Source organism: Nothobranchius furzeri, chromosome 1 (genome assembly GCF_043380555.1).
Source record: "Nothobranchius furzeri strain GRZ-AD chromosome 1, NfurGRZ-RIMD1, whole genome shotgun sequence".
NCBI lineage: Eukaryota > Metazoa > Chordata > Actinopteri > Cyprinodontiformes > Nothobranchiidae > Nothobranchius > Nothobranchius furzeri.
This window is the reverse complement of record NC_091741.1, coordinates 109,396,718-109,419,702: the sequence shown is the minus strand read 5'-3', so window position 1 is coordinate 109,419,702 and position 22,985 is coordinate 109,396,718. Positions and strand designations below refer to the sequence as shown.

General features: G+C 45.4%; 1 protein-coding gene across 1 annotated transcript; it reads right to left on the bottom strand.

Annotated features, from left to right (window-relative positions):
- Nucleotides 1-2,952: 2,952 nt before the first annotated feature.
- LOC139072230 (chromobox protein homolog 7-like) lies at nt 2,953-3,952 on the bottom strand. The gene is made up of 2 exons (XM_070555749.1): nt 3,347-3,952; nt 2,953-3,209 (listed from the first exon to the last, which is right to left on the bottom strand). Exon 1 carries the CDS (start codon nt 3,841-3,843, stop codon nt 3,550-3,552), a length of 294 nt encoding a protein of 97 aa, XP_070411850.1. The 5' UTR covers nt 3,844-3,952; the 3' UTR covers nt 2,953-3,209; nt 3,347-3,549.
- Between the last annotated feature and the right edge of the window lie 19,033 nt (nt 3,953-22,985).

Genomic DNA, 22,985 nt, shown 5'->3' with positions numbered 1-22,985 from the left:
AAAGTTTTCTGCGCGTCTCGTGTCCTCAGAGTCAAGTTAGTTTGGAAAATCTGTTAGTCTGTCGCTGAGGAGTGTCAGCTGCTTAGTGACAGCAGATACATGTCCCTAGGCTGCAAGGCCTAGTCTGACACACTCTGGGTGTGTGTGTGTGTTACTCTGCATGCTCATTCACTGCCTTCCCTCCACCACACACACACACACACACACACTCACAGTTGTGCGCTCTACCACCCCCGCCTAAACATCAGCGATGGTGATCTTTCTCCCATGTGTCACCTGAGGGTGAGCTCCCAGCTGCAGCAATCTGTCGGCTGTCACTCTCCATCACTTCTGGCTCCTCAGTCCGCTCAAACACACGAGAGGCTGTAGCAAGTTTGTAGAGGCCAGGATGTGTCCCGTTTTTGACTTCCTAGAATTGTATATGCGCCAAATCTTGTTTTACGACCCTTGTTGTGATAAACACTTCCTAGAAAGTTTTATCTGGTGTGTAGAACAGAACCAGGTGTTTCCTGTCAAATACTCAACGGTAAGTGTTGTGTCGCTGGGCACAGTGACCCGACCAATAGCATATTGCTGTTGGATTACTCAAGATCAAAACTGGAAAAGCAGGAACCGCTGCAGCACTGAGTGACTTTCTGCTGTCCATGGCGTCTCAGAAAGCGTGTTTTTAATGTAAGGTTTGAGATAAATACTCCCACGCTTGCATTCTGGATCCTTCGCTGTAGACTGTCCAGGATGCTACACTGAGTGTGACACCTAATGAAAAAGCCCGTGCTGTCTGAAGATCTCAGTCTCCATTCTTCATGTTATAAGTGTTGAAGGACAGGAGAAGAATCTTCAGTTCAACCGTCTCAGCAACACTAAAGACCTCTAGATCAGCCTGAGTCACTGAACAGCTGTTCAACGTCAACAGAGTCTGGGTGTCAAAAAGCCCCACCCTGAGTGCTCTCATTCTGAAATCAGTCCCAAAGTGAAAAGTTGACTTAACTCAACAAAAGACTGAATTAGAAGCAGATGTAACAGGTCAAACACAATGTATGAGCTTGTTAAGGCTTAACTGTGGTTGGTTGGTTGAGAGGGGGGCGTGGCTTATCCTCTTTATCCACACACTGACATGAAAATGGCAGTGTGTAGTTTCCTGGCGCTAGGGGGCAGCATGTACACACACTTCAGGGTGGGTTTACACCATATTGCCACTCATGACGCTCTCTGCTTTGGCCGAAGGTTTCTCCCTCTGGTTCTGCTCTCTGGTCCGAGCAGCAAACTCAGAACTTTATGGTTGTGGTCCATCATGAGTAGAATTATAAAGATTTAAAGTTTCCTCTGTGTCAGAGCCGCATTAGAGTCCATGTTTTTTTCTGGATTAAGCTAACAGGACTCCCTCAGCTGAAGTCACTCGTTTGGCAAAAAAATAAAATTTTCTCACAAAAATGAATCTAAACGCCAAAATAATTTGTTTGTGTAAAAAAAGACCTTTAAAAAGGAGTTTCTATTATGTTTCTCTAAACATTGGTTCATGGGAGTCTCTTGCAATGGTCCCTGGGGTTTTATCAGACACAGTGACGGACATCTCTACCAACATACCCCAATTCTTTGGTTATAATGACAGAAATGACAACGTCTTTGTGTTAATATTTGTTTAGCCTGAGTTTAGTCCTGGATGAGCTCATCTTCTTACCCAGCTAGGATCGATAATCATCTCTTGGAAAAATTAGGGCGAAGCAAGTGCCCCCCCTCACACACACACACACACTCAGCGAGGCCCACACTCTCCACACACCTCCCTCTGGGGTTCTTGCTGATGCTCCGTCTCACTCACAGGATTACAGGGACGGGTGAGGTCGTGTCTTTAGTGTGGACAGAGAGGCTCTTTCACGGCCTGTTGCCCAATTTTACTGTAAATGTTCACTTGCAACTCGTAGACCTTAAAAGATCCCAAGAGGATTATGATGATCTGCTACAGGTTTGTAGAAATGTCTCCTCCCTAACAGACTAGATCTCATTGGTTCACCATGGTGTTCAAGATTACAAGAATAATTAATTTTATTTGTAAACACTTTACATGTCAGGCAAAGCTCAAGTTGCTACAGAGTAAGAAACAACTAAAAACGTGCAGTCATTAAATAAATAAAGATGTTGGAAAAGCTTTTGAGATTAAAAAGGTCTTTAAAGGTATGGCACACTCATTTAACACATCTGCAGCGGTCTATAGTAGGGATGAATGCCCGGGACACACCAGACGCGGAAGACGACGAGCACTTCTAATCGGCGCCCTTGTTAACCGACGCTCTCGGTCACATCAGCTGCCGAGCGCCATGAAGGCTCGCGCCGTGCAGCGGTCGTTTCGGCGTGAGCTCTATCTTTTCGTGAGCCGTGTCAATTCTGGCAGGAAGTCAAACCAAAGCAGAAGAGGCAGGCTGGTAAATTTAGCAAAATGAAAGAACATTTTCTAAATACAATACCGCGATTGACAAATGTGATCATTTTTGTCTTAACAGACTAGAAATGAAAATGAACACACACACACATGCGCGCACACACGCACGTACACATGCACGCACGCACACACACGCACGCACGCACACAGACGCGCGCACACACACACACACACACTCCTGCGGAGAAATATAGCATTTCCATAATTTTAAATGCAGTTTTTACATCAAAAGATGGATTTAATAAATGTGAATTCAAACAAATATGTTAAATTAAAAATACATACAGAGGTAAATATACAACAGCATTGTACACGACCACAAACAGTTATTTACTTAATCATTTAGAAAGGAATTGGTCTACTAAACAGCAGCAGGATCAGCGCAGTTTCCATTATCAACCAGCGGGGCAAACTGGTTACACACACACACACACACACACACACACACACACACACACAAGTTCCTGGGAAGGTGTTTAACCCACGACATGAAGAACCATCACAGGACAAAGGCAGAAAGTTCAAACAATGATTTATTAACCCTAACTAAAAGTGTCCTGGAGATATCCAAGTGTGAAGTAGTCGGCAAGAGTCCAAAGCCAGCAGGGAGGGCAAACGGTGTGACGGGGTACGTCCAGGAGAGGGAGCCAGATGATGGCGGCAGAGGGCAAGTGAAGCTGGAGGAGAGGTGAACCTTGAGTGTGTAATCCAGGCGGGTTATGGTGACTTCTAGGTAGGTACATCCATCTGTGGTTCAGCGATTCCAAGTATCCTGAAGATGAAACAGACTTGAGTCCAAACACCAAAAAATCCAAGCACAAAAAAAAACAGATAAATCCAAAAACTGTGACAGCACAAATGTCTGAGCAGAGACCAAGTAAAACCTAGTACTGAGTGGCAAGATTCTACCGTGAGTAGTTAATCATCCAGCGATGTGAAGTGGTTCCCTCTCCTCTTAAATAGAGCTCTGCTGCGGTTGATTAGAGGATCTGCAGCTGCCGCTGATCGGTAATGCCCCACAGCTGGTGAGTGCCCTCTCCTGGAATGACAGTCTTACAAAGATGTTGTGGAGAAGAGGGAGTACTCACCCGTCACACAACAATGCCCCCCCCTCAACGGACGCCACCTGGCGTCCTAGCAACCGACTCCTCGTAGTCCCGAATGAGGGAATGGTCCACGATGAAGGAGCGCGGGACCCAGGAGCGTTCCTCTGGGCCGTACCCCTCCCAGTCGACCAGGTACTGGACCCCACGACCACGGGGTCGGGAGTCGAGGATCCGCCGGACTGAGTAGACCAGTCCCCCCTTGTAGAGCCGGGCCGGCGGCGGAGGCGCAGGAGCAGGGCAAAGAGGACTGGAACCAACGGGTTTAACCAAGGAAATGTGAAATACAGGGTGTACCTTCATATTCCTGGGGAGGTCCAGCCGAACCGTGGTGGGAGTAGGCGTGTCCAGGACCCTGAAGGGGCCGATGAACCTAGGAGTGAGCTTCCTAGAGGAGGCCTTTAGCGGGATGTCCCGGGAAGACAGCCAAACATTCTGACCAGGAGAGTACAGCGGGGCGGGGCGCCGGTGTCGGTCTGCCAGCTGCTTGTTCCTGGCGGCAGTGCACTCCAAAGCCGCCCGGGTAGAGGCCCATGCCCGTCTGGCCCCCCTGAGAAACTGTGGGATGGAGACTGAAGCCGAGGACTGCTGTGGAAACAGTGAGGGTTGGTAACCCAGAGACGCCTCAAATGGTGACTGACCGGTGGAGGTGGATACATGGCAGTTGTGAGCATACTCGATCCATGCTAAATGTGTGCTCCTGGTGTTGGGCTGGGAGGAACAGACACAACGCAGCATGGCGCCCAGCTCTTGGTTTAACCGCTCACACTGCCCATTAGTCTGAGGATGGTGGCCGGAGGTGAGGGCGACCTTGGCGCCCAGAGCTTCTGCGAACTCCTTCCAGACCCGAGCCACGAATTGGGGACCCCGGTCAGACAGAATCTCCGTGGGAATACCATGCAGCCTAAAAACATGCTTCACAAGGAGTTTGGCAGTAACAGTGGAGGAGGGAAGGCCTTTAAGAGGCACCAAATGACATGCTTTAGAAAACCTGTCGACCACAGACATGATACATGTGAAGCCCTGAGATTCTGGAAGATCTACAACAAAATCAAGCGCTATATGCGACCAGGGACGTGACGGATTAGGAAGGGGACAGAGGAGCCCAGCTGGGGCTCGGTGGTCTCCCTTTTGCTGAGCGCACACATGACAAGCTGAAATATAGTTCTTAATGTCTATATACATGGAGGGCCACCAGAAGGTCCGTCGTATCAGAGCTATAGTGCGTCCCACACCTGGATGAATGGAAAACCTTCCTGTGTGTGCCCAATGTATAACCTGCCCCCTAAGCGCCTGAGGAACAAATAGCCTCCCTGGGGGTCCCCCTGGTCCGGGCTCGGTTTTGAGTGCCTCCAAAACCTTGTCCCGGATCTCCCAAGTGATCCCACCTACCACACACGACGAAGGAAGGATGGGTTCGGGCTCGGGTTCTTGGTCTGGTGCATACAGTCTGGATAAGGCATCGGGTTTAGTGTTCTTTGATCCAGGGCGATAAGAAATCTGAAAATTAAAGCGTGAGAAAAACAACGACCACCTGTATTGGCGGGGGTTAAGACGTTTGGCTTCTTTCAGATAGATTAAGTTCTTGTGGTCTGTCCATATTAGGAACGGCTGTTCCGCTCCTTCCAGCCAATGCCTCCATTCCTCGATGGCGAGTTTCACCGCGAGCAGCTCCCGGTCTCCCACGTCGTAACGGCTTTCCGTCGGGGACAGCCGCCTGGAGAAAAAGGCACACGGGTGCAGTTTATTGTCCTCGGGCGCTACCTGTGAGAGGACCGCCCCCACCCCGGTCTCAGATGCATCCACCTCTAGCACGAACTGCCTCTGGGGATCGGGTCTGTGGAGGACTGGAGCGGCGGTGAAGCGCCTCTTAAGTTCCTGGAAAGCAGCCTCGGCTTCTGGGGACCAGACAAATGGGCGTTTCACAGACGTTAAGTTAGTTAGCGGTGCGGCTACCTGGCTGAATCCCTTAATGAAGCGCCGGTAAAAGTTCGCAAATCCCAGGAAGCGCTGCAGCTGTTTCCTGGATGAGGGGGTGGGCCACTCCGTGACCCCGCGGACCTTCTCCGGATCCGCTCTGAGCCTCCCGTGTTCCACGATGAACCCGAGGAACTTGACCTGTGGGACATGAAACAAACACTTCTCTGCTTTGACATATAAGCGATTCTCCAACAACCGCTGGAGAACCGCTCTAACATGTTTCACATGCTGTGCAGAGTCCTCTGAAAAAAATCAAAATGTCGTCTAAATAAACTGTTACAAACTTATTCAGGAAATCGCCCAACACAGAGTTCACAAGTGCCTGGAATACAGCAGGGGCGTTAGTCAACCCAAAAGGCATAACCAAATACTCATAATGTCCAATAGGAGTCTTAAAAGCCGTCTTCCACTCATCCCCTTGCCTGATGCGCACCAGGTGGTACGCGTTCCTAAGATCCAGACGGCTAAACACCCGTGCGTTCTGCACAGGTTCGAAGGTCGAGCTGAGTAGAGGCAACGGGTATTTATTCTTTACAGTGATCTGGTTTAGTCCTCTATAGTCTATGCAAGGTCTGAGGGTACCTTCCTTCTTTGGGACGAAGAAAAACCCCGCGCCCAGGGGAGAGGAAGAGGGTCGAATGAGTCCAGCGGCCAGGGATTCCTGTATGTAGGTCTCCATGCTCTCCTGCTCAGGTCTGGAGAGGTGGTACAGACGACTGCTGGGAAGAGGAGCCCCATGAAGCAGCTCTATGCTACAGTCAAAAGGCCTGTGTGGAGGAAGAGAAGTAGCTCTGTCCTTACTAAATACCTGTGCGAGGTCGTGATACTCCTGGGGTACATTAGACAGATCAATCTTCTCGGCTGATGGTGGTCTAAAAGCGCTGATGTTAGGAGGGGCTGCTCTGAGGCAGGACTGGGAGCATCTCGGGCTCCACCCCTCCACTCTTCCCGTCTCCCAGTTCACCTGGGGATTGTGGCGGAGGAGCCAAGGGTGACCGAGCACTACTGCAGTCTGTAGGGAGGGAAAAACAAAAAACTCTATTTCCTCCACATGATTTCCCGACACCCTGAGTTTTACCGGGACAGTCCGATGCGTGATGGTGGTTAAGCTGCGTCCATCCAGAGCCGCCACCGCGAGTGGAGTGGAGAGCCGGGTCGTGGGAATTCCCCACTGACGTACTCGTTCTGTGTCAATCAAAGATTGTTCACAACCTGAATCCAACAAAGCATCAACCGGAAACTGTTTAGCATTAGCATACAACATACAAGGTAACACACTGCGGGACCCCTTAGAGTTCTGATTGCCCACCAGTAGTCCCGACATTACCGGTGGGCACGCCCCTTTTACCAGAACCGGGCAGGCTTTGGCAAAATGCCCAGACCCCCCACAGTACATGCAAAGACCTGACCTCATGCGATGTTCACGTTCCTCCTTGCCGAGTTTGGTCTTTCCTAATTGCATGGGTACCTCCGGGGGAAGACTCTCCGAGGAATGACTTACTGACCCAGTTGCCGGTGTGGGTGTGGGCACGTGAAGCTCCCGGTGCCTCTTGTCGAGGGAGATGGCCAGCTTGATCAGCCCCTCCAGGGACTGAGGTTCCGGGCACATGGCGAGCTGGTTCCTGATGCGGCTGTTAAGAGCCTCCGTAAAGGCGGCGATGAGGGCCTCCTCGTTCCAGGCGGATCGAGCCGCCAGGGTACGAAAATCCAGGGTCATCTCTGCCACCGTCCTCTGCCCCTGTGACAGCGTCCACAGCCTCCTGCTTATGTCCATAGGGGATATGTCAGAGCCAAAAGTCAACTTAAATTCGGCCAGGAAAACGTCCAAGGGGCCTGCCAAAAAGGCAGGGTTGTGGCTCTTAGCTTCTGCCCACCTTAATGCTTTTCCTCGTAGCAGTCCAACAATATAAGAAATGCGACTTACATCAGTGTGGAAGGCTCCAGGAGACCGTGCAAACGCCAACTGACACTGGAGGAGAAAACTGTGGCACTCCTCGAACTCTCCACTGTACGTCTGAGCAGGAGGCGCAGGGGCGGTGTGGTAATAGGCGGGTTCCGCAGCCGCGGCCCCTTCAGTATTGAGCTCAGGAACGGCGAGGTTTCCTTGGGAGGTGGTGGCTCTCTCCTGAGAGGGGTCCTGAGCCTGGAGCTGGGTCAAGCCCTGTTGAAGTTGACGGATCATGGCCTCCAGCTGTTGAGATCGTTGGTTAACAATCTGGAGGTGTTCCAATAAGACCGGCAGGGCCTGTTCCTGCTGAGTTAACCTAGAACTGAAATCGGTGAGTGATGATTCCGTGGGGTTAGCGTTTTGGCTGGATGATTCTGTCATGTTCCTGGGAAGGTGTTTAACCCACGACATGAAGAACCATCACAGGACAAAGGCAGAAAGTTCAAACAATGATTTATTAACCCTAACTAAAAGTGTCCTGGAGATATCCAAGTGTGAAGTAGTCGGCAAGAGTCCAAAGCCAGCAGGGAGGGCAAACGGTGTGACGGGGTACGTCCAGGAGAGGGAGCCAGATGATGGCGGCAGAGGGCAAGTGAAGCTGGAGGAGAGGTGAACCTTGAGTGTGTAATCCAGGCGGGTTATGGTGACTTCTAGGTAGGTACATCCATCTGTGGTTCAGCGATTCCAAGTATCCTGAAGATGAAACAGACGAGTCCAAACACCAAAAAATCCAAGCACAAAAAAAACAGATAAATCCAAAAACTGTGACAGCACAAATGTCTGAGCAGAGACCAAGTAAAACCTAGTACTGAGTGGCAAGATTCTACCGTGAGTAGTTAATCATCCAGCGATGTGAAGTGGTTCCCTCTCCTCTTAAATAGAGCTCTGCTGCGGTTGATTAGAGGATCTGCAGCTGCCGCTGATCGGTAATGCCCCACAGCTGGTGAGTGCCCTCTCCTGGAATGACGGTCTTACAAAGATGTTGTGGAGAAGAGGGAGTACTCACCCTGTCACACAACACACACACACACACACAGCAAGGGCATGGGGGTGGGGTGGGGTGGTAAACAGTAGGTGTGAGCGGAAGCGCTCATTGAAAATTCTCGCCTGATGTGGACAGACGAGGAGCGGACAGCACACGAATTTCGTGAGCGATCCGCTTTGCGGCGCTTCACACACAGCTAGTGTGTTCCGGGTGTAAGTCCTACGCTGGGGAAAAAAAGCCCCGGTGCACAAGTTTCAGGAACTAGCAAATTACCAGATCAGAGGAGAGCTTCAGACGACAGGATGTGGAGTCTTATTTCCTGATATGTTGACATCTCTCCTCTGATTGGCTAACAGCAACAAGACTCTACCACTGACTCTGTTTGCTCTGCAACGTTGATGTTTTACCTCCACCAGAGGCAGAGCTGGCCTAAATGGCGCCCTGTGCGAGATCCCCCGTGACCCCCCCCCCCCCCACACACACACACACACACACACACACACCTGCGGAGAAATATAGCATTTCCATAATTTTAAATGCAGTTTTTACATCAAAAGATGGATTTAATAAATGTGAATTCAAACAAATATGTTAAATTAAAAATACATACAGAGGTAAATATACAACAGCATTGTACACGACCACAAACAGTTATTTACTTAATCATTTAGAAAGGAATTGGTCTACTAAACAGCAGCAGGATCAGCGCAGTTTCCATTATCAACCAGCGGGGCAAACTGGTTACACACACACACACACACACACACACACACACACACACACACACACACACACACAAACACACACACACACAAGAAAAAAAATTACACCTACAACTTTGTTTCAAATTGCGTGGAGTATATTATATATAACAACGTTTGCTAACTGAATACAACATCCAGCTCCTGGCCACCTTCTCACCACTTGTCAAAGTTCTACTGAATTAGTGATGATGACAACACCTGCCATCGCCTTCATTCCTGGGAAATATGAAAGTAGTTGGCACCTTGGTAGGTCCTCCTCGAACTAGCTTTGTGCGTATGCTGTCGGTAATTGGTGATGGCCACTTGGCTGGGTCTGAAGAAAGAGGCTCATCATCACCTTCAATGGGACTCATTGGTTGATCGTTCAGGCTTCTCTATTGACAGAAAACAGAAGCGTAACTCAACACATTGCTATGTGGACCATTTCACATATTCTATTAAAATACAATATGTGACATTCAAATTTCTCTAATGTTTGCAGGACACACACACACACACACACACTTGTGCAAAACTTACCTGACATATCTTGTTGGGGAGACGTGGCAGCTGGCTGTCCCTCATCAAGTTCACATATACTGGTAGGTCTCTCTATTGACAGAAAATGGAAGCATAACTCACCACATTGCTATATGGAACAATTCCCATATTCTGTGAAAATACTATTTAAATGTCTATAGCTAAATGTTTGCTGGACACACACACACATGTGCAAAACCCACCTACAGTATCTTCCTGGGGAGATGTGGTGCCAGCAGACTGTCCCTCCTCAAGTTCAAATACTGGCCTACTGGTATGAGCAGTGGAGGTAGATGGCTGTTCCTCAGTGGCAGCTGATGTCATCCCAAAATATCTGTGTAGGGCTCCTGATGTTGCATAAAACAAACAATACAATCTTCATGTCACGTCTGTTGCTTCAGCATTTCAATTAACATGTTACAATGAGCATTTACAGTTTTCAGCAGTGGTGGAAATAATTCTGAAAATCTGTACTCAAGTACAAGTACTGTTACATTGCTAAAATATTACTCATTTACAAGTAAAAGTACTGGTGTTAGAGAAATACTCAAGTAAAAGTACAAATTATTCATAAAAACCTCAGAGTATTATTTATTTTTAACGGCTGATGTCACCATCACTTCTCCAGACTGGGGCTGCCTGGAAATTGTGTGTTTTCCTTTGCCAAAAGTTAAAACACCAACAATCTATTAATCATTAATAATTGATAAAATACAAAACAAGTGTTTTTCCCTAATTTTTTTTTGTCATTTTAAGTTTTTATTTCCTTATTCAGCAAATGTCTCCGGCAGACAAAGAACTAAATGACCAGAGGAGCCACAACTATTGATTAAATATCCATGAATCCATTTTAACTGGTTAAATTCTTCAACTCTCCCACGCTGCTTCAAGGTCACTGTGAGTTAACATAGCCGCGGTGTGCTGTGCAGTACACTTAACGCAACACGATGACATCATCGACTTGTACAGTGCTGAAAGGCGAGACAGTCTCAACTTTCAGCTAAAAAAAGACCGCTCTAGCTATTATAGTTTTTATTTTATGGCAGTTTACAGTTTAAACGGGATCTTACTAGCAGGGCACCTCCAGCGGCCAGCTGCCGCTCCTTTTTTTGTGGGATAAATAATACGTAGCTCATTTCCCGAGTCCAAAAAGAAAGGCGAATGGCGCCGGCGCGAGACCTGCCGCCCGCCGTCAATGTATTTCAGCAAAATTCTCAAAGACTCATTTTAATTTGATAGCGTTTGGTTATCAGCCTTTCGGTTTTCCCACTCTTGGCTTTTCATAAAAGCTCATTTGACAAAGAAAAAGCTAGCGGTTGGAAGTAGTTCTGATACATGCAACATAAGAAGCTAGCAAAAGACATTTGAAGGGATCATCATAGCACCATGCAAAACGTACAGATTAGAGAGGTTAGTTAATCAATAATTTGGGGGACAGGCAGGAAAAATACCAACTAAATAATAAAGAGATGCATACCTGCATCTTTTCCTCGTTTCTCCTCCTCTTCTTTTCTTTTTTTCCGAAATTGGGCACCAGATGGCTTGGACCGCTTCTTCTCCATTATGTTTGTGAGTGGTGATATGTGAAACGGTACCTGTATCCCTCCATCATCACTCTCGAGATCCCTCCGCCCCCCACCTGATGAAGGGCGCTATAGAGCGCACTACAGAGGCGCGGCGGACACAAGGGGGCGCAATAAAATCCCAATATAAACACAAACAATGACTTTGTTGTGCTTTTATTACAGAAATATTATTATTATCATCACTCATCACTATTATTATTATGAAGAACATGTGATTTCTATGTTTTGTTGATGTATCGGTTGATGGAAGAAAAAAAAAGGAAAAAAAGAAAAAAAGGAAATTAAATGCCGCCCCCTCCAGACTGCCGCCCTGTTCGGCCGCACATGTTGCACATATCAAGCTCCGCCACTGACCTCCACAAATGACACAAGCCTGGAGGAGTTCTGCTGTGTGGTGGAGTTGCTAATGCTAACAGTTAGGTTCTACTTCCTGTTTCCTGGATGCTAAACCAACAACAGCCTTCCCCGTCGTGAGTCAAGATGGGTGAGTCCATGAATGTTAGTGACAGTGTGACGTAGATCTGTCAGGATGTTCTAATCCTAGATTTTCACCGTCTATTTTCTATCAGAAGCTAATGCAGGCGATAGGTGTAGGAGACTATTCTCATGTTCAGCCTGCATTAAACACTCAGAGTGGCTCGTTACAATCAGAAATAATCATTAAAATGTTTTTTGTGTTTCACGCCTTCAAGCAAGGAAAATAAAAACCAAAACTTTTTCTGTTATTTACTAACGAGGTTTAGAGAAAAATCGGAAAAGAGAACATCCTTTGAAAGGTGCATACACGTTCAGCACCAGCATAAATGATGATGTCCCCTGATGTCCCCCCCCCCACCCCCACCCCCCCGTGATGTGAGGGTGATGCACCTGACAGACGGAGGCTAATTCAGCCAGATGATAAGGTGTCACTGGCTCTTTGTGCTTAATCTGACCTGCTGCGTGTTGCCGAGTGCTGCAAGGTCAATATTAGCTCTGACTCAAAAGGACATGTTTGCTCACGCTGTTCATGCCCCCCCCCCCAAACAGAAAACAAACACAGTCATTCAGGATGTTGATGACTTACAGCAGCAAAGAGCAGGCACTCACCAAGGACCAGAGCTACAGTAGCTACAGGTGTGTGATGAGCCTCAGAACTCGGTGTGCTCCAGTTTGGGTTTGAGTTTTCTCTATTTATTCATCCTGATAACAAATAATTAAAATACATCTACCTGTTTGTTCTTCTGTCCATCCATCACTAAATACCCAACTAAACGACCGTAAATAAACCTCGTATGTTTAGGCACTCCTGGGCTCGGCTCCATCTTATTTCTGCAACCTTCTCCACAGACGCACCAGCCATCATGCCCTATGTTCTGGTGATGTTTTCCATCTACAGGTTGTGGTCTACTCCTCACAGTGTCTAAAACCCAGTGCCACATCAATGGTTCCGGTTCTAGTGGCAGCAGTGAATCGCATGCATGTTGTACTTCAGTTTAAATGAAAGGTGACGCTGTGTCATCTACGTCTGTCGTAATTTCAGATTTTTTAGCTCGTAAAAATTCATAAATGACTACAAATCAGACGTTGCATTTATGACGTCACAGCAGCATCTCTTCTCCCACAGCGTAGCTGCTACTTTCCACATGATTAATGGTGTTTTTTCCATGTTTAATGTTCCTTCTGAAGTTCGCTAAACTCACAGCCATTGTTCTTCTCCTCGTCTGGTCTGATGACATAAATTTGGTGAGACGAGCAGTTGGACTCCTCTACATGACTTCACCCTAAACCTAAAAGTAACCCCCCCCCAGTCGAGAATGACCGCTGTTTTGATACCAAGGTGCGTCTTTAAAATCCTAATACTTTTTAATCTTTCACCCAGACGTCTAGTTTTAATGGAATTGTATCGTGAAGCCTCGCTCACACCGAATGTGGAACGGAGGCAGTCGGGTTTCCGTACGGCTTCCAGACGGAACGCCGCTCACATCGATTGCGGCTCGTGTTCAGAACCTCCGCAGAAATCTACTCCCACAAAAGCTTCAAATGATTAGAAATTTGACAAAAAGGCTTAAAGATATACCTGAAAAATAACTTTTCCAACTATAAACGATGAGCCGTTATCTCTGTCAATAACAATAAAGCGTAAGCCGACAAAAACATGGCAGCACAGGTTTTAGACTCCATGCAAAAACCTTCCAGAGCTCTGGATCTGGATTAGCAGCGTAACCGGTGTGAATGCTGGACGGACCTCATCCGTTCCGTGTTTGGTGTGAATGGGTCTAACGTGTCAGTGATCCTCATTTATAGGGGCTGCCTCAGACACTTGTAATCATTTTCTGTATTTTTTTTTTGGACTAAACTGTGAGCACAAGGGCTTTGAGCTCTGCTCCTCTGCAAGGCTCGTCCATTTTGGTTCCAGCTTCAGCTGCGTTCAGCGTATCCAACCAGAATCATGGCTGTTCCACCGGACACAGCAGTTAGCCACTGTCGGGGGTTGCTGATTCGCATCTTGACTCAAACTTTATTTATATAGCACTTTACAGGCAAAAACATGCCACCACAGAGCGTCACAGACACTAGCAAAAACCTGAGACGGGACTTGTGGCATCAACAAGTCCACTCCATGCTGCGACTTTGTTCTGCTCAGCAACTGAACCGGGTTCGCTCACTGTGCTGATAGAAATCACCTGATTTAGTTGCTGAACTGAAGGAAAACACAGCATGGAGGTTAGGGCTGCAACAACGAATCGATAAATTCGATGAAAATCGATTACTAAAAGCGTTGGCAACGAATTGCGTCATCGATTCGTTGTGTCGCACAAATCTTCCAAAAAGCGCCCCCCCTTCCCGCCCGCCGTTGCGCGCAGACCAGAGCAAGTCAGATCAGCGCGAGGGAGAGCCGCAGATCAGCGCGAGGGAGAGCCGCAGATCAGCGCGAGGGAGAGCCGGCAGATCAGCGCGAGGGAGAGCCGGCAGACTTGCGCTGCTGCGAACCGGTTCCGCATTGTTGCGCAGCGATCCAGGCAGCTGCTTCCAGCGCACGTCCATTCTCAAAGTGGCGCAACCAAAAAACTATAATTAGCACACGATCGTTCATGTCCGCACATGTTCTCTACTTTCTGTCTTATTTGTGCCTGAAGCTTGCTACTGCGGAGCTCATCACCTGTGCTGCGGTGATGTCACCTCACGCAGCATCGAAAACGCGCTCTGAGCTTTTCGGTCAGGAGATCCCTTTGATCTGCTCAAAAGTAACCGATGAGGTGAAAAGGTAAGAATCCAGGCAACAGATTTTCTGGAGAATTAAGAGGAGATGCAGGAAGATGAGAGACAGACAAGACAGGAAAATAGTTAAATAAAAACAAGAAAACAAAACAAAGTGTTGAAAAGTAAAATGTAGTTAGATTTATCTCCACTACACATTTTTACCAGTAAAAAACAATAAGTTATACACATGTAATATTTATACGTCTGATACAATTCAGATCACCTTCAAAACTCAGTCACACACCCAGGGCCGTTTCAAGACATTTTGGGGGCCAAGGCAAAATGCCCCCCACACACACACATAACTGGGCTCCCCAGAAGCCTCTGTGTAATTCATGCCCTCTCCAGTAGTGTTAGTTATACAGTGTTTATAAAAGCCCCTCAGACATTACTGACATGTTCTAATATTATCAGATGAAAAACTAAATTATCAGACACGCTGTCTCATCTGCTGCTTTTCTAAACTTGCAAAAAGTAACAAAACCATTTGAAAGCCACTATTTGTGGATTCTCTGAAAGTTTCCAGTGTGTGACAACTTATTTTTTCATTGATCCTATCGTCTAATCTCACAGCTGAAACAAGCATCCTTAATAATCTGTGCACAGGAAGCTTACCGATGCTGTAGTAAAACAAAAGGTATAATAATTTATTATTAATAAAACCTTGTTGCAGCACTAAAGCTGAAAAATGAGATTTTGCATTAAATATGCAAAATATTTACATATGAATTGTTTTAGAGCCCTTTAATTGGCAGAATCTGATATTAATTTAGTTCTTACAAAAAATGGGTCCCAACATGGTTTGTGTGGCGTTGCCATAGTGTGACGTCATAGGCACAGATCCCCTGTCCTCTTGTTTGGAAATGGAAATATGGTCACCCTACATTAAACAAACTGTCCACCCGGGCTTTTGCGCTGCACAGAGACGCTTCGCTGCCTATGACTTTGAACGTCAGTTGAGAGTCAGTCTCATGCAGACTGACCAATGAAGAGAGGGCCTCAAGTTAAGACTCTCTCCTCATTGGTCAGTCCACACGAGGTGGGTCAAAGGTTACTCTGGGCGGGTTACGTGTTGTCAGGCATTCAAGTATTGAGTATATTTACTGCATATTACAGTAAAATATTCTGTATGTGACCATATTATGGTGATCCTTGGGTCGTGATGATGGAGCCCTTGAATATTGTTGCCCAGGGTACAACAAAGTGTTAATCTGGCCCTGGTTCCGCGGTCACATTCCCGCAGAAACTGGTTGATCACACCGGGGCCAGACTACTAGCGTGTGGTTTTACAACCACAATGTCCTCAGAAGCAAAAACGCTTTTAAAAGGGAGGGAGGAGTCCTAACTGTTGCTGCAGGCGTGTTGTGTGAGAGTGCAGTTATATACTGGTTAATATATTTTTGGGTTCAGTTGCTTTCATGTGGCCTAATGTGAGTCTATTTGGGATCATTGGAATGATCAGCAGCATTTCTTGATGTGACTTTATGGCAGTTGCCCAGGGCATCATCGCAAGGAGGATGGCATTCATTTACTTTTGTTTTATTTGGTATTTTTTCAGTCATTTTTGGAAATAGTGATCAATTTTGATTAATTCACAGCCTATGTTTAATTACATTTAAAATAAATGTCAACAGATGAGATCAAACAAAACAGATGAGAATTGCCCTTAAGCTGTTTAACTTGGACCAAGCATTTTAGGTCACAGATAGATGTAGCTTAGGGTCTCTGTCTATACACCTTATAAGACAATTTAGGTGATGGCATGTTGTTTTTCTGCTATTGAACTGTTTTCTAATAATGTTGTGTTAAATAAAGTGAAGGAAGGAGAGAAATAACGTTTCCCTAGCAGTTTTTAAAAATTTCCCCATGTAATCCGATTAATCGATTAATCGTGTCGAGACCCCATCCGATTCATCGATTATCCAAATAATCGTTTGTTGCAGCCCTAATGGAGGTGACTTGTTGATGCCACAATTCCCCATCTCGGGCAAAAACACATCAAATCTACCATAAAATCAATAAAACTACACAAGCAGATAACGCCTTCGAATGGAAATAAAACAGCAGCACTATTAATCACCCCACAGAGCTAAAAACCATTTCTAATAATGGGTCTTCAGCTTGGACTTAAAAACGGAAACAGAAGAGGATTATCGTGTTCGTAATGGAAGCTCATTCCAGAGTTCTGGAGCTGCCACTGAAGAAGCTCTGTCACCCCGCATCTCCATTCGTGACCTGTGGACCACGAGCAAGGACGGGTCTCCTGAACAGAGTGCCTGAGAGGAAACATACAACTGCAGCATGTCTGCCAAATATGCTGGAGCCAAACTATTAAGAGCTTTAAAAGCCAATAAAAGAACTTTAAAATGAATCCTAAAAGAGACCGGTAGCCAATGTAGCATGTTCAAACTACCGCCTGCCCTCCAGAAATCTCCGGGCAGCATTCTGGACAAGCTGCTGATGAGCTATGACACTCCGACTCAATCCGATTAGTTACAGTAGTCCAGGCATGAATTAATGCACAGCTGTTTCCAGATCACGTCTAGACAACCTTAGCACAGCATCTTAGATGATAAAAGGAAGATGCTACAACCCCAAAGATAAGAGGAGAACCACTCCAGAGCAGTTCCTGATAGGCCTACCCAGTCTCTCAGTCTCTCCAGTAGCAGGTGATGGTCAACAGTGTCAAAGGCTGCAGTCAGGTCCAGCAGAACCAGAACAGAACAGTCCCCTGCATCACTGTGAGTCAGAAGGTCATTAGAGACCCTAAGAAGAGCTGTTTCAGTAGAATGAGCTCTACGAAAACCTGACTGTAAGCTATCATAGATGTTATGTTCATCAAGAGCAGCTTTCATATGTTTTGCTCATAATCAATTAACATTACATGGCAAAAGGAGATTACAGCATTAGCTGTGCTACTGAAAAATTAAATATGCCTAAACTTGATTCTCCATTATAGGATTTATTCTTCTCCTCGAACCACACTGGGGCCTTTGCACCATCCTGCCGAACCCTAAAATGTCTAAAACTGGATTTTCCTACGCTGTCGTCGGCATGTTGATACAAACAATCAGCAAGATGGACACATTGATAGTAAATTCATGTGCTTCTATATTCTATATTTACCCCCCCCCCCCCCCCCATCCGCTGACTTTCAGTAAAAAGCAGACCTGTGAACACGTTCATAAACGTGCTCAAATCAGGCAAACTTGACACGACGAAAAATGATTTGGATCAGATAACTCACTCATCAAAAACATCCAGCCATCAGCCATAGGAGTACTTTCAACTAGTAATCCTGGCCTGCACCTCAAAAGGTCCGATGTAAAGGACTACTTTGTCTGTAAATGAGAGTTTGGGTTCCACCGCTTCACCTGTGGTTGGCGACAGAACATGTGCAAATGTAGAATTTCCTTTAAATGCAATGCAAACATTAGTTACGCACATTTGGAAAACAAATTAGCTTAAACATTTTTTCATGCCTCTGATAGGCATTCTAACTTAGTGTAGCTGTAGATGTATTATGGAGATTTAAAAAAGAAAATACATAATAGAGTCATTCTCTCACATTTCTCTAAAAACCTTCACCAATCAGCAACTGGTGAAGGTTTGGTACAGGCATCGGCAATCCTGTACGGTGTGGTTTGTTAAAACAGCAGCATCACAGACAGAGAGAGGAAGAAGCTGGACAGGCTCATAAAGAAGTCCACCTCTGTCCTGGGCTGTCCTCTGGACTCTGTACAAGAGGTGGATCCATCCTGGACACCTCTTGCAGGATGATGCCCTGTCTGCTGGCGAGCAGCTTCAGTGACAGGCTGATCCATCCTCACTGTGTGAAGGAGAGATACTTCAGGTCTTTCCTTCCTGCTGCTGTTAGACTCTATAATGGTCATTACTAATGCGGAATACACACATCTGGAGCATTCCACTACAAATATCACCACCAACAATAGTACTACTACTATTGTGATTATGTGCACTATTTATCTTATCTTAATTTACAATTATATTCTTGTGTGATATATTTGTGTGCTACTGCTGCTATCCTCTGTCCTTCAGCTGTAGCAATAATGCAATTTCCCCACTGAGGGACAAATACATTATTCTTGTTCTTAATGCACTTATTAAACACACACCAGGCTTTAATAATTGGTACTGGACTGTGCTCAAGGGGTAAATTCATTCCACTTCATCATCAATGTATATCTAAATTCATTACAAGTGTAGGGTTAGTGTAGTAGTCCAAGTCAGAAAGTATCAAAGCATTTTTAGACTTTGTTGTTTGACATAATGCATCAAATCTTCCCTCCAGTTGTGTGATTAAATTAGAAAAAGTAGTCAACTTTTTCTTTGCATGAGTAAAACCTACTGCACACACCAGAGACCATCAGTTATTGTAGTACTTTGGTGTTATTTGTAGACAAAAGAGCCTTCATCCAGTTCATGGTTTAAAGTCATAAAATATCCTAGGAACAGCAGGCACACTGCAGTAATTACAATCACCGGCTTGCCTTGGTAAGCTTGTGAGACAGCTGGATATTTGTGGAGAATAAATGCTTTGAACTTTCCTGCTGTTTGCAACCTTCAGGTCAAGGTTTTGATTGGTTGTGACAAAGCTGCCATACAACATAAAAACGGGTGTCATAAATTGCTGCGTGGTAATGGTCTCTTAACTGTGCCGGTATGAAGCAGACATGCCTAGAAACTTTGTCTATAGCTGCTGGAACAGCCACTTGTGGCTTGTTTGGGTTTCTAAGTCAGACTTTTCTTTTCTTTAGTTTTTCGTTTAAAATGACAGTAAATGCTCTTGTAGAGGATTGGTAAGCTGTCCCAACAGTTCAGTGAAAACATAGAAGAGACACATTTTCTTTTTACGAGTGTGTCATTCTTCACTGCAGAAAATAAAAACAGATTGGAGAGTCACGACGTTTGTTAACCTTAATTAACAGACTTGGTGACTCGGTGGGGATCTCTGGAACTGTTCTAGACTGGTTTAGATCGTAGCTTTCTAACCGAAGTTACAGTGTCTGTATACACCAACTCATGTCAGATTCTACCGATCTGTGCGGGGTACCCCAAGGCTCTGTTCTGGGTCCACTGTTGTTTCTACTGTACATACACCCTCTTGGACAGAAAACTGATTATTTTCATAATGTCTCTTATCAGCTGTATGCAGATGATACTCAGCTGTACTGCTCTTTTTCTATAAACTGTCTGAATTACTGAGTGTTTATCAGCTATCACCAGCTGGCTAGAAGACAACTTCCTTCAGTTTAACTCTAAAAAGACTGAATGCCTGTTTATTACCCCTGAGAGCATGGTTCCTCTGATTAGTCAAAAACTTGGTCATTTATCTTCTGCCGTCAAGTCAAACTTAAGGGATTTGGGTGTTGTTTTTGACCACTCAGTGTCTGTTGAAGGCCACTCAAAAACATTGGTCTGAAAGGACTGAGTAGTGTTCCTGGAAAAATATGATTATTGTGACGGTGTAAAAGGTCAGACTCCAACTAGCTGGCTAGAAAATAACTTCTATCAGTTAAACTCTGAAAAGTGTTTTTATCACTTAAGAAATATCTCCACACTGTGATGGTTGGTGTCAAAACATGAACCTGAAAGGGTTCTCCATGACTTTATCTCCTCCCGTCTAGATTACTGTAACACACTCTTCACATGTTTTCACAACAAAGCCCTTGACCTCCTTCAGTTGGTCCAGAACTCTGCAGCGAGGCTTCTAACTGGAGCAAACAGAAGAGCACACATCACTCCTATTCTGGTGTCTCTGCACTGGTTACCCGTTAACTTTGGAGTTCATTTTAGAATCCTGACTAGAACTTTCAATGCTTTCCCATTGCTTCAATTTCTAGGAATTTTTCACCACTTTTGCAAACGATTCCCCTTATCAATTCTAGTGGTCGCGAGTGACGTGACTGCGCACGTTGCGTTGCTTACGGAAGCAGGTAACACGGCATCTAAGCGGCACAAATGCTCAAAAGTTTGGTTACATTTTACAAGAAAGCATGACAACAGGGTAACTTGCTATAATTGCAAAGCAGAGGAAGCATTACGAAAATACAAAAGCCTTTGGGCACAAAATACACGATATCTTAACGTTAATGACTTGCTTTGACCCGCTCCAGACTAGTGTATTTTAACACACGTCCTCTCCTGTTAATACTGCAGGTAACTAATCAACTAACACTACCTATCATGTTAGCGTCATTAGCCTTATATACACACCTCCACACTAGCAGACTCCAGCGACTAAATCTACAACAGCTACAGCAACACTGCGCCGAACAAGAAGATGACTCTGCCTTCACAGGGAGCAGAAAGGAGAACATTTGGAAAGATAATTCCAACCAACTTCTTACAGTTTCTATTTCCCCTCCTAGTTTCATCTTAATTCTATGTAATTAATTTTCATCTAGGATCATTTTAGTGTCCTCCAGTTTATTAAGCTCATTGGTTCTTGTTCTTTAGTTTATAAGTTTATTTACTTTCAGTCATTCTTAGAATAATTTACTTCACTTAAACGTCTAGTTTCGTCCTAAGGTCTCTGTATGTTGTTGGTTTTATGTTTATTTGTTCTCCTTCTCTGATTTATTGTGTATCCTCCCCACTTTGTTAAATGTGGAATATGGAACACTTAAAAAAAGCTATATAACAATAATACTTCCATGGGGCGTTTAGAGGTGGGCAGAATGAATGTACAGTTTTTTCTTTAAAAGCTATATTTAAGAAAATAAATATTCTAATTTTAATTTTGTTGAGTACGACACTGGGTTAATGTTTACATCTACCAGCCACTAGAGGGCTCTGTTGGGCTAAAAAGTCCGCTAGACAAAGTGAGGCTGGGACTGTGTAAAATGGCGGACTTGACAAGTCAAGCAGCTGATTTTGAGCCCACATGATGTTCTAACGGTAAATACTGCTGTAAAATAAACGCATTATTAGAAATTAGTCCTTACCCTGTACAATTTGTCACAGGACATGGTGCTGGCTGGTCACTTAACGTGCCAGCAGTGAACCAACGCCCCGGCGGCTGGAAAATGTTTTCTGTTGTTGCAGCTACCACCTCTAAACACTAGATGTCGCCAGACTGTCCATGTTCCATATTCAGCCTTTAATTGATTACACATGCCCCCTGTTTCCATGATCACTCCCCTCTGTGTACAAAACCCTGGATGTTTCTCAATGCCAATGAGCCTTGCCTTGATGTCTTGGTCCCGCTCCGGTTGCCTAGGAGATACGCCTTCAGGAACCGCCAAGGAGCGTTCTAATGTTTATGTTCTACCGAGACGTGTGTTCTCCGTCTGTTAGCCGTGTCTTGTAGCCTAGCCTTGGTCAAAAATTTCCCAGAATACACCGCAGTCTTTTCAAAAGAATGGCGAATCAGAAGCCAGCAGCAACTTCGGGGGCAAATTTCAAGTTTAAATGTAAGTCAAGTAATTGTGGCTATCAGGCTGATATCTGAAATGTTTTTTTTTAATATCCCAAGCAGTCATCTATGGTTGGCTAGTTGCTTAGTAATTGCAGATTTGGTGGCTAGCAGGTAGTAACTCACTTATATATTTAATTTAACAAATATATACACAATTTAAAAGTAAAAGGCTCGTTATATATTTATATTGAAACTTATACGTATAACATAACCGGGGCGGATTTAGGACTGACAAAGATCCGGGGCTTAATACACACATGCGCCCGCGGCCTCACGTGCGCACACACACACACACACACACACACACACACACACACACACACACACACACACGTGACACGCACTAGTCAACATCATATATATATATGTCTTGTACCACATAATTTTTAATCTGAAGCTACATATTAAGCATATTCAGGGCAGAGTATTGTTCCTGTTAGTGTTTAGTGTGAGATGATAGTGAATATTCCCTTTCTTTCTCCATCAACTTACTGATAAGCTAACTTTAGGCAAACCAGCAGCACAACAAATATTTTCAAATAAGACTCACAAACCTGAGTCAACACTAGTCTCATCAAAGCTGGGGTTCTGTGGTTGTACTTTTGGTCTAAAAAACGTCCTTATGTCCATCTTCACTCATGCGTTTCAGGCAGAGAGTGTAGAAGAGGCTGCTGAAGGGCTTCTTCTTCAGTGGTGGAGGCTCAGGCAGGCTGTATACAAACTACTGCCAGCTGCTCCCTCTCTGTTGGACTTTGGTACTGCATGTTACTTCCGCATTTTAGATCCGGGGCTTTTCATAAAACATTCGGGGCTTGAGCCCAAGTAGCCGGGCCTAACGCCGCCCCTGAATAACATTACCTCCCGTGTCACGTGACTGGCGCAGAAGCCGCGGTCACTTGATGTAAGTCTGTTCCATTTAACCGTTTTCTTTGACTAAGAAAGGACAGTGTCCTCGCAAGCAAGGCTTGACATTGAGAAACAC